Source organism: Stegostoma tigrinum, chromosome 16 (genome assembly GCF_030684315.1).
Source record: "Stegostoma tigrinum isolate sSteTig4 chromosome 16, sSteTig4.hap1, whole genome shotgun sequence".
NCBI lineage: Eukaryota > Metazoa > Chordata > Chondrichthyes > Orectolobiformes > Stegostomatidae > Stegostoma > Stegostoma tigrinum.
The window spans coordinates 63,696,125-63,707,512 of record NC_081369.1 but is presented as its reverse complement, the minus strand read 5'-3'; the positions used below and the strand labels follow the sequence as shown (position 1 = coordinate 63,707,512).

The following is an 11,388-nucleotide window of genomic DNA, read 5'->3' as shown; positions in this document are numbered from 1 at the left end:
GACACCCTCACAAGTGGTCCTGTCGCCTCAGCCACTGCCCAAACAACTGCCGAACAAAAATAACAGCTGCCACCGACGCCCAGGCAACACAAGGCGTCTCTTTAAACAATAAATCATTTTAAACATAATAAAATGTGAGGCTGGATGAACACAGCAGGCCAAGCAGCATCTCAGGAGCACAAATTGTCGGGAGCAGCGGGAAAGCTGCAGTCCATGACCTCATCGGAGAACCACGTGATCTCCCACCACCTCCACCCCCCGAGGCCGACCTCAACACCTGCCTGGATTACTGTCAGAAAAACAAAACAAATATTAACCGACATCACAGACTTCCGGAAATGAATTAAAATTGAACTGCGATTCCATGCGCAGCCTCGTTTTTCTCCTACGGTGTAGGTGAACAGGCGGGAGCCGGGGTCTCCTCCACACCCATGGGGCGGGGACCTGCCGGCGCCGGGCGGGTGACGTCATTGATCCGGGGCTCGGTGGCCAAGATGGCGCCTGTGGGGGAGAGGAAGGTTCTGGGCGGAGCGGCTGAGGGGCAGGAGGCGGCCGAAGAGGATGAGGGCCACAACCTCTGGTAGGTGTGGAGTGAGAGTAGGACGGATACTCTGTCTGTATCCTTTTTCTCTCCGGGAAGGCGCCCGGAGGGGGGTTGGTGGGCATCCTCCCTAACACCCGGGCGGGCGGGCCCTTCTCCGTCCCTCCCTCCCTTTTCCTCTCGGTCTATTTCCCTGGAGAGGCGGGCCGCGGGCGGGCGGGTTTTGTTTTTAATTTATGTATCTCCCCCTCAGCCTCCAAAGAAGTCTCTGTTTTGGTTTCTAATAACAGCCACCTTTATTTATACAATGCTTTGAACTCTGTCTGCTTTCCCCCCCTCCCCTTACCCTCCCTTCCGCTCCCACTGAAGGAAAACCCTCTGCAGGGACATCAGAAAACAAAACCCAACTCTGAGCCATGTTCCATGTCCCAAAAGCTTGGTCAAAGAGGCAGATTTTCGGGGGCTTTCTTAAAGCAGGGAAAGTAATAGAATGTAGGGGCCAGGAGAAGAGCCAATACAACTGGGGATGCTGGTGACCTGAATTAAATGAGCTACCCCCTTTTGCCTCCTTCCCCTGTGCACTCTCTCTCTCCCCCCCCCCCCCCCCCCTGCCACTGCAGTGGCAGTATCCCAGCCTCTGGGGCAGGAGGCCCAGGTTCAGCCCCACCTGTTCCAGATTTGTGTCATCACATGTCGGTGGCTCAGTGGCTAGCTCTGCTTCATCACAGTGCCAGGAGTCCAGGTTTAAAACATAGAACAGTACAGCGCAGAACAGGCCCTTCGGCCCTCGATGTTGCGCTGACCTGTGAACTAATCTAAGCCCAAACCCCTACGCTATCCCATCATCATCCATATGCTTATCCAAGGACTGTTTAAATGCCCCTAATGTGGCTGAGGTAACTACATTGGCAGGCAGGGTGTTCCACACCCTTACCACTCTCCGAGTAAACAACCTGCCTCTGACATCTGTCTTGAATTTATCATCCCTCAATTTGTAGCTATGCCCCCTCATACAAGCTAACGTCGTCATCCTAGGAAAAAGTCTGTCACTGTCCACCCTATCTAATCCTCTGATCATCTTGTATGTCTCCATTAAATCCCCTCTCAGCCGCCTTCTCTCCAATGAGAACAGACCCAAGTCCCTCAGCCTTTCCTCACAAGAGCTTCGCTCCGGACCAGGCAACATCCTGGTAAATCTCCTCTACACCTTTTCCAGTGTTTCCACATCCTTCCTGTAATGGGGTGACAAGAACTGCATGCAATATTCCAAGTGAGGCTGCAGTAGAGTTTTGTACAGTTGCAGCATGACATCACGGCTCCAGAACTCAATCCCTCTACCAATAAAACCTAACACACTGTATGCCTTCTTAACAGCACCATCAACCCGGGTGGCAGCTTTCAGGGATCTATGAACATGGACACCAAGATCCCTCTGCGCATCCACACTACCAAGAATCTTTCCGTTGACCGGGTATTCTGCCTTCCTGTTATTCTTCCCAAAATGAATCACCTCATTTATCCGCATTGAACTCCATTTGCCACTTTTCAGCTGAATTCTGCAGTTTATCCTAGTCTCCCTGCAACATTCTTCCACACTGTCCACCACTCCACCAACATTAGCGTCATCTGCAAACTTACTAACCCATCCACCTATGCTTGTGTCCAAGTCATTTATACAAATGACAAACAGCAGTGGTCCCAAAACAGATCCTTGAGCCACACCACTAGTAACTGGCTGAATATTTTCCATCAATCACCACTTTTTGCCTTACAGCCAATTTCTAATCCAAACTGCTAAATCTCCCTCAATCCCATGCCTCTGTATTTTCTCCAATAGCCTACCATGTGGAACCTTATGAAAGACTTTACTGAAGTCCATGTACACCACGTCAACTGCCCTTCCCTCATCCACATGCTTTGTTACCTTCTCAAAAAACTCAGAGGTTTGTGAGACAGGACCTGCCTTTGACGAATCAATGTTGATTATCTCCAATCAAATTGCTGCTTGCTAGATGATTATAAATCCTATCACCTATAATCCTTTCCAAAACTTTTCCTACAACAGACGTAAGCCTCACAGGGAAATAATTACCTGGGTCATTTCTACTGCCCTTCTTGAACAAGGGCACAACATTTGCAATCCTCCAGTCCTCTGGTACTAAACCTGTAGACAATGAGGACTCAAAGATCAAGGCCAAAGGCTCCGCCAAAGGTTTGATTCCTTGGAGTTTGCACGTTCTCCCCGTGTCCGCGTGGGTTTCCTCCCACAGCCCAAAGATGTACAGGCTAGGTGGATTTTCCATGCTAAATTGCCCATTGTATTCAGGGCTGTGTAGATTAGGTGGGTTATAGGGAAATGGCTCTGGGTGGGATGCTGTGAAGGTCGGTGTGGACTTGCTGGGCTAAAGAGCCGAATTCCCCACTGTAGGGATTCTATGATTGTTGACCAGGTTGAATTATAAAAAGTCTACTTTCTGCTGATGTCTCTTTTGTGTCCGCAGGACATCGATCCTGAGTGAAGTGTCTACCCGCTCTCGATCCAAATTACCCACTGGGAAAAACATCCTTGTATTAGGTAAGTGTGTGACAAATGGAATAATGTGAAATAATTGTAATGTGCCGAATATTAAAGTTTCTGCTTTATGGGTCTGAAGATATTTTGTCCTGTCACAATACGAATCAGTTGCCTCCATTTCTGTGAATGATAACTGCAAATGCTTGCAGTTAAGAGCAAATGATGTTACAAGATGGGTTACTGTCCCTTAAAACAGTAGCTTTTCTTTAAAGGCATAATTTTAGTACTGTATATGTAATTAAAGTGGACACTTTTTGAAATATGTAATCATTGCCTTCTGTAATTAGAAACAAATGCTGTAAAAATTCAGATCTGGCAACTTCAAGGGAGGGAGAAGCAGGATCCAATATAACTTTTTTGAAACTTTTGTGCCTTATGCATTGGGCAGGGCTGTCTGTATCAGCCGGCTGGATTTTTTTTGCAGTTCCTGCAGTTTGTTTATTGCTTCTGTAATGCAGCTACTGATTTTGTCAGTGTCTGCTAATGAATACTAATTCTCTCTGTAGGTGAAGATGGCTCAGGCAAGACAACACTCATGGCGAAACTCCAGGGTGCAGAGCACTACAAGAAAGGGAGGGGATTGGAGTATTTGTACCTAAATATACACGATGAAGACAGAGATGGTCAGTGAGTCATCAGTAAAAACAGCATAATGATTGTATATGTGTCTGTGTGTCGAGTTTTGCTGTGATATGCGAGGGGTTGGGTTAGAAACACATTACAGTAGAATTTGATCTGGTGTGTGATGTCTTTCTACCACGTGTTAATTTCTTGTGATTTAACTTTTTTATTTTGGTTCAGTGAAGTGAGTATTTAAATACTGAAATTGTGGGTTGACCTGATGGTTGAAAGGTGTTGAGTTTTTATTGTAAATCACTATTGGGAAAACTGTAATTGAAGTGGTTTTCCTACCTTACTCGACCTCTCCTATGTCCTGCCCACCAACCCACTGTGGCTCAACAAATATGGTCTTACAAGCGGCTAAACCAAGTTTACCTGTAGGAGGACCTGAGGATGGCTCAGTGGTTAGCCCTGAGTGGTTAGCTTCACAGCACCAAGGACCCAAGTTCAATTCTATCCTCTGGTGACTGTTTATATGGCGTTCGTACATTCTCCCTGTGTCTGTGTGGGGTTCCTCCAGTGCTCCAATTTCCTCCAACGGTGTGCAGGCAAGATGGCTTAGCTGTGCTATATTGCCCATAGGGTTAGGGGTGTGCAGGCAAGGTAGATTAGCCATGGGAAATGCAGAGTTACAGGGATAGGATAGGGGGGTGAGTCTGAGTGGAATGCTTTTTCAGAGGGTTGGTATGGGCTTGATGAGCCAAATGGCCTACTATCACACTAGGGATTTTGAGTGAAACCAGGCTTTCCTGACATGTAAACTGTTGAAATATACTTGTTAAGCCACCTGGAGAAGCTTGCAAATAACGGTTATCCTTTAAAGTTCGTATGTTTTGGAGGTACAGCTAGAAAATCAGTGATTAGACCATAAGAGAACCAGTGATGAACCAACTGATTAAATTTTTGTTTTTTAATTGTGTCACATAGATTTTTGTTTTGGAGTGGCGACGAAAGTGGTTTATGTCTTTTTTGGAGGTGGTAAAGTTTGGAATTAGAGGGAAATGGGTACAAACCAATGAGAAACCTGGAATGATATGTACTCATTGTCATGAGAGCTTTGTTATTTTCCAATTTTGTTTACTGTTTCAAACTTAATTCTGTTTTGACTTTTCCCCTGTACCAAGCATGGGCATATTTTTTTCAGTGCCACCACTTGTTGTGAAAAGTGAGATTGTTTGTTTGTCATTGCCAAGATTAATAGTAACAAATTTTGGGGCAGAGCCTTAGATGGTGAATAGTTTTCTGGAATAAATGTCCAGGATCTCTGAGTCACTCACCATGCATTCTTACGCAAGCCCATAAAAGATGGAAGGTTTGATTCCCACTGAGTTGATTTTAATGGTTCGAGTGGTCTCTGTATCTGTGGATTGAGAATATTCTTGGTTGTTACTGGAAAGTTGTCCACGTTTGTTTGTGTTTGTTGGTGAGATCCTATCTCTAATTCCGTTACAACATGATACTGCTGTCAGGTCATGTGACCTGAAAACATGCTGATTGTGGAATTGGACAGCAGGAAGAATCAGTCCCTCTGGGTGGCAAAGAGGTCATTCAAATTAATATGCAACATAAAACTTATGAAAGTATGATATCGCTGTGGACGTTGCCTCAAAGTAATGCTGATGGAAATCTGTTCCAGGCCCCTGACTTTTCTTTCATTTGTTCAGAAACTAGAGTTGGCTGCATCAATATATCCCGTGAACCTGGTTATGGGAGATGGTAGAGTCATTGTGGAATTGTATACTACTTCAAAGTTTTTTTTCCTAACGTTATCTTAAGTTCTTTGCGGTATTTTATTTCAGTATGTTTTAATTCATTCATGACTCCTAAAAATGATTATACCTGCTAAAGAACCAGGAGATAAAGTGGGACATAATTGAGTTTGGATTGACATATAGGCACCCACAGTAAAAATCAGGCTAGAATATAGTCAAAATGGCTTATTTATAGAATAGATCAGGTCCTGTACACAAGTGCAGTACTTCAGGATATAATTTAGTGTGTGCATTTCTGATGAAACGATGCTTTAAAGGATGATCTGATTTTGGCTAAGATTGAGGTATTTGCTGCGTCTTTGCATAGTTGAGGTGGACGTGAAAGATTCGGAATGGTTAGTTCTGGCCAATGAAACAGAGCTTCTGACTCCATATCCTCTCCACTAAAAAGGCAGCCTATATTGATTTACACAACATTGTGTACTTGGCAAAGTGTGAAGCTGCATGAACACAGCAGGCCAAGCAGCATCTTAGGAGTACAAAAGCTGACGTTTCGGACCTAGACCCGTCATCAGAAAAGGGGGGATGGGGACAGGATTCTGAAATAAATAGGGAGAAAGGGGGAGGCGGACTGAAGATGGATAGAGGAGAAGATAGGTGGAGTGGAAAGTATGGGTGGGGAGGTAGGAAGGGCAGTTCCCATTATCTCTGATCACATTGTGTACTTTAAGTTCCTGTTTCAAGGCTTCTGCTAAAAACTTCAAGCATTCCTCAGTCACCTGCAGATTCATTGAGGACTTTTCAGCCAGTGCGCGCTCTAAAGTTGAGCTCATCTGAAACTCTGGTCCTGTGTCCTGCCCTACTTGCATACCATGCCACATGAGTCCTCATTGGCATTGGCTGCTGATCTCTCCACGCCCTCATGTAACATTCTGTTTTGTTTAGATCACTTCAAGGCCTAAGCCCTGCTAATTTATAAGCTCTTGCAGCAGTGTAAAAGCCTTGGGCCAGTACGTTCCAGCAAGCGCTATCCTGACTTAAATGCAAAGAACAAAGAAAGTTACAGCACAGGAACAGGCCCTTCGGCCCTCCAAGCCTGTGCCAATCCAGATCCTCTATCTAAACCTGTTGCTTATTTTCCAAGGATCTGTATCCCTCTGCCTGCCCATTCATGTATCTTTCTAGATGCATCTTAAGTGATGCTAACGTGTCTGTGTCTACCACCTCCGCTGGCAACCCCTTCCAGGCACCCACCACCCTCTACGTAAAGAGCTTTCCACGCATATCTCCCTTAAACTTTTCTCCCCTCACCTTGAAATCGTGACCCCTAGTAATTGAGTCCCCCACTCTGGGGGAAAAAGCTTCTTGCTATCCACCCTGTCTATACATCTCATAAATTTATAGACCTCAATCAGGTCACCCCTCAACCTCTGTCTTCCTAACATAAATAATCCTAGTCTACTCAACCTCTCTTCATAGCTAGCCCCCTCCATACCAGGCAACATCCTAGTGAACCTCCTCTGCACCCTCTCTAAAGCATCCACATTCTTTGGTAATGTGGCCACCAGAACTGTATGTAGTATTCCAAATGTGGCTGAACCAAAGTCCTGTACAACTGCAACATGACCTGCCAACTCTTGTACTCAATACCCCATCCGACGAATGAAAGAATATCGTATGCCTTGTTGGCCACTCTATCGACCGGCATTGCCACCTTCAGTGTACAATGGACCTGAACACCCAAATTTCTCTGCGTCAGTTTTCCCCATGGTTTTTTCATTTACTGTATAGTTTGCTCTTGATTTCGATCTTCCAAAATGCATCACCTTGCGTTTGCCTGGATTGAACTCCATCTGCCATTTCACCGCCCAACTCTCCAATCGGTCTGTATTCTGCTGCATTCTCCGACAGTCCCTGTATCTATCACTATCTGTCACTCCACCAGTCTTAGTGTCATCTGCAAACTTGCTAATCAGACCATCTATCCTTCCTCCAGATCCTTTTATGTATATCACAAACAACAGTGGTCCCAACATGGATCACTGTGGAACACTACTGGCCACAGTTCTCCATTTTGAAAAACTCCCTTGCACTACAATTCTGTTTGCTGTTGCCTAACCAATTCTCTATCCATCTAGCTAGTACACCCTGGATGCCATGCAACTTCACTTTCTCCATCAGCCTACCAGGGGTAACCTTAACAAACACCTTACTGAAGTCCATGTATATGACATCTACAGCCCTTCCCTCATCCATCAACTTTGTCACTTCCTCAAAGAATTCTATCAAGTTGGTAAGACATGACCTTCTTTGTGCAAAACTGTGCTGTCTATCATCTGCCTCATCTCCTTTTCATCTTGTCTCACACTCAATGCTTTTCCTTAAAATATCCCTGGCAAAATTAATGGACCTATCATCCTCTTGCTTTCACTGAGTGTCCATCTATTTCTGTTACACCTCTAAAATACTTGGGGCTTATTTTGTGATGTAAGTGTCACTTCTACTTCATGGTATTAATTTAACAGTTAAATAACCATATTCAGCTTATCTTGCCTACTTTAAAAGACTTAGGTAATTCCACTGTTAGGTATCTCTTTTCCTGTACTGCCTTCAAAATTGTACTATTTACTTGGATGCAGTATACAGTGACCTCATTTCCTGGTGCATTCCAAACAGTCTCCAGAGCCTGTACTTAATTTGTGTCCTGGTAGTGTACATGCACAATTCTTTGAAGGTGACAGGATGAGTTGAAAGGCTCCTTAAAGGTATTCACTTTAGGTGTGGAATACAAATCAAGAAAACTGGTGAATGTTGACAAAAATCTACCCTCCGCTGGAGCCTTGTCTCCAGTTCTGGACCTTGTGTTTTCACAAGAATTTCAGGGCTTAGAGTGCACATTGGAAACAGAGAAACAAAGAAACCTACAGCACAGGAACAGGCCCTTCGGCCCTCCAAGCCTGCACCGATCAAGACCCTCTGTCTAACCTGTCATCTTATTTTCTAACGGTCTGTGTCTATTTGCTCCCTGCCCATCCATGTACCTGTCCAGATGTATCTTAAAAGACGCTAACGTGTCTGCGTCTACCACCACCGCTGACAACGTGTTCCAGGCGCCCATCACTCTCTGTGTAAAGAACTTTCCACTCATATCTCCCTTAAACTTTCCACCTCTCACTTTGAAAGATTGATCGCTTGGAGATTGATCAAATGCGACTGGGCTGTGTGCAAAGACTCCAGAAGCCTGAGATAGTAAGAACTGCTGATGCTGGAGTCAGGTAACAACGTGGAGCTGGAAGAACACAGTAGGCCAGGTAGCATCAGAGGAGCAGGGAAGTTGACATTTTGTGTTGGGACCCTTCTTCAGACATGGGAAAGGGGATGGAGCTCAGAAATAAATAGATGGAGGAAGGATGGGGAAGGTAGGTGGGATTATGATAGGTGAGTGCAGGTAGAGTGGTAGGGATTGGTCAGTGAGGTGGGAGGAGCAGATAGGTGGGAGTGAAGATGGACAGGTTGTGTTAGTTCAAGAAGGCACAGATGGGAGGCAGTGTTGGTCGTGGGATGAGGCCAGGAGTGGGGAGATTTTGAAACTGGTAAAATCCACATTTTAGGCCATGGGCTCCCAAGGTGAAATATGGTACCTCCAGGTTGCAGGTGGCATCACTGACACTGGAGGAGTTGTTCCTGTCAAGTACTTTGTAATGGCTTACTAATGTAGTTGTCAAATAGTTGCAATTTTTTGAGTACATTATTAATAGTAAAGAAATAATTTGGAGTTTCAGCTGCCAGAGTGAGAGAGAGTTTGATCTGACCAGATACTGAAGCCTGGCTTTGTTGCAATTCCCCTGATTGCTGTTGCCGTTTAAAGAAAAGTTTTCCACTGGCTCCAGAGACATCATTTGTACATTGAGGGTTGCTTTTAAGCTGTTGAACATTTAGTCTGGTGTCCTTTTAAGCATCCTATTTTTATATCATCCTTTTTCTTGCTCCATGCTACTCTTTGCCAACAGCATCCAAAAAATGTCAGGTTTTGCATATGGGATGACAACACACCCACTACCATTATCAACCTTTCCACTGGCTAAGTTGTCTGACTTCTTGTCTGATATCCAATCCTGGATGAGCAGAAATTTTCTCCAACTGTTTGTGGGAAGACCAAAGTTGCTCCCCTGAGAACAGACTCTTTTCCTTCACCCAGCAGTCTGTGACTGAACTAGACTTTTCATAATCCTTCTATCATGTTTAATCTTGAGATGAGTTCTGACCACTATTCCATATGGTATTACTTATTTCTACTTCTTAATGTCACCCAACAATACTCTACCTTAGATAATGGGAACTGCAGATGCTGGAGAATCCAAGATAATAAAGTGTGAAGCTGGATGAACACAGCAGGCCAAGCAGCATCTCCAGGAGCACAAAAGCTGACGTTTCGGGCCTAGACCCTTCTTCAGAGAGGGAGATGGGGTGAGGGTTCTGGAATAAATAGGGAGAGAGGGGGAGGCGGACTGAAGATGGAGAGAAAAGAAGATTGGTGGAGAGGAGAGTATAGGTGGGGAGGGAGGGGATAGGTCAGTCCAGGGAAGACGGCCAGGTCAAGGAGGTGGGATGAGGTTAGTAGGTGGGAAATGGAGGTGCGGCTTGGGGTGGGAGGAAGAGATGGGTGAGAGGAAGAACAGGTTAGGGAGGCAGAGACAGGCTGGGCCGGTTTTGGGATGCAGTGGGGGGATGGGAGATTTTGAAGCTGGTGAAGTCCACATTGATACCATTGGGCTGCAGAGTTCCCAAGCGGAATAGGAGTTGCTGTTCCTGCAACCTTTGGGTGGCATCATTGTGGCACTGCAGGAGGCCCATGATGGACATGTCATCTAAAGAATGGGAGGGGGAGTTGAAATGGTTTGCAACTGGGAGGTGCAGTTGTTTATTGCGAACTGAGCGGAGGTGTTCTGCAAAGCGGTCCCCAAGCCTCCGCTTGGTTTCCCCAATGTAGAGGAAGCCATGCCGGGTACAGTGGATACAGTATACCACATTGGCAGATGTGCAGGTGAACCTCTGATTAATGTGGAAAGTCATTTTAGGGCCTGGGATGGGGGTGAGGGAGGAGGTGTGGGGGCAAGTGAAGCACTTCCTGCGGTTGCAGGGGAAGATGCCGGGTGTGGTGGGGTTGGAGGGCAGTGTGGAGCGAACAAGGGAGTCACGGAGAGAGTGGTCTCTCCGGAAGGCAGACAAGGGTGGGGATGGAAAAATGTCTGGGTGGTGGAGTCGGATTGTAGATGGCGGAAGTGTCGGAGGATGGTGCGTTGTATCCGGAGGTTGGTGGGGTGGTGTGTGAGAACGAGGGGGATCCTCTTTGGGCAGTTATGGTGGGGGCGGGGTGCGAGGGATGTGTTGCGGGAGATGCGGTCAAGGGCGTTCTCAACCACTGAGGGTGGGAAAGTTGTGGTCCTTGAAGAACTTGGACATCTGGGATGTGCGGGAGTGGAACGCCTCATCCTGGGAGCAGATGCAGCAGAGGCAGAGGAATTGTGAATAGGGGATGGAATTTTTGCAGGAGGGTGGGTGGGAGGTGGTGTATTCTAGGTAGCTGTGGGAGTCGGTGCGCTTCAAATTGACATCAGTTACAAGCTGGTTGCCTGAGATGGTGACTGAGGGGTCCAGGAAGGTGAGGAATGTTTTGGAGATGGCCCAGGTGACCTTGAGGTTGGGGTGGAAGGTGTTGAAGTGGATGAACTGTTCGAGTTCCTCTGGGGAGCAAGATGCGGCTCCGATACATTCATCAATGTAACGGAGGAAGAGGTGGGGTTTGGGGCCTGTGTAGGTGTGGAAGAGGGACTGTTCCACGTAACCTGTGAAGAGGCAGGCATAGCTGGGGCCCATGCGGGTGCCCATGACCACCCCCTTTGTCAGTAGGAAGTGGGAGGAATCGAAAGAGAAGCTGT

General features: G+C 46.2%; 1 protein-coding gene across 1 annotated transcript in view; it reads left to right on the top strand.

The window, feature by feature from the left end:
• The first annotated feature begins 447 nt into the window (after positions 1–447).
• dync1li2 (dynein, cytoplasmic 1, light intermediate chain 2) overlaps positions 448–11,388 on the top strand; it is an 80,302-nt gene continuing 69,361 nt past the window's right edge. Inside the window, exons 1-3 of the mRNA XM_048546279.2 lie at positions 448–580; positions 3,043–3,116; positions 3,623–3,739. Of these exons, the coding sequence (XP_048402236.1) occupies positions 495–580; positions 3,043–3,116; positions 3,623–3,739 (277 nt within the window). The 5' untranslated portion in view covers positions 448–494. The remainder of the gene's footprint in view (positions 581–3,042; positions 3,117–3,622; positions 3,740–11,388) is intronic.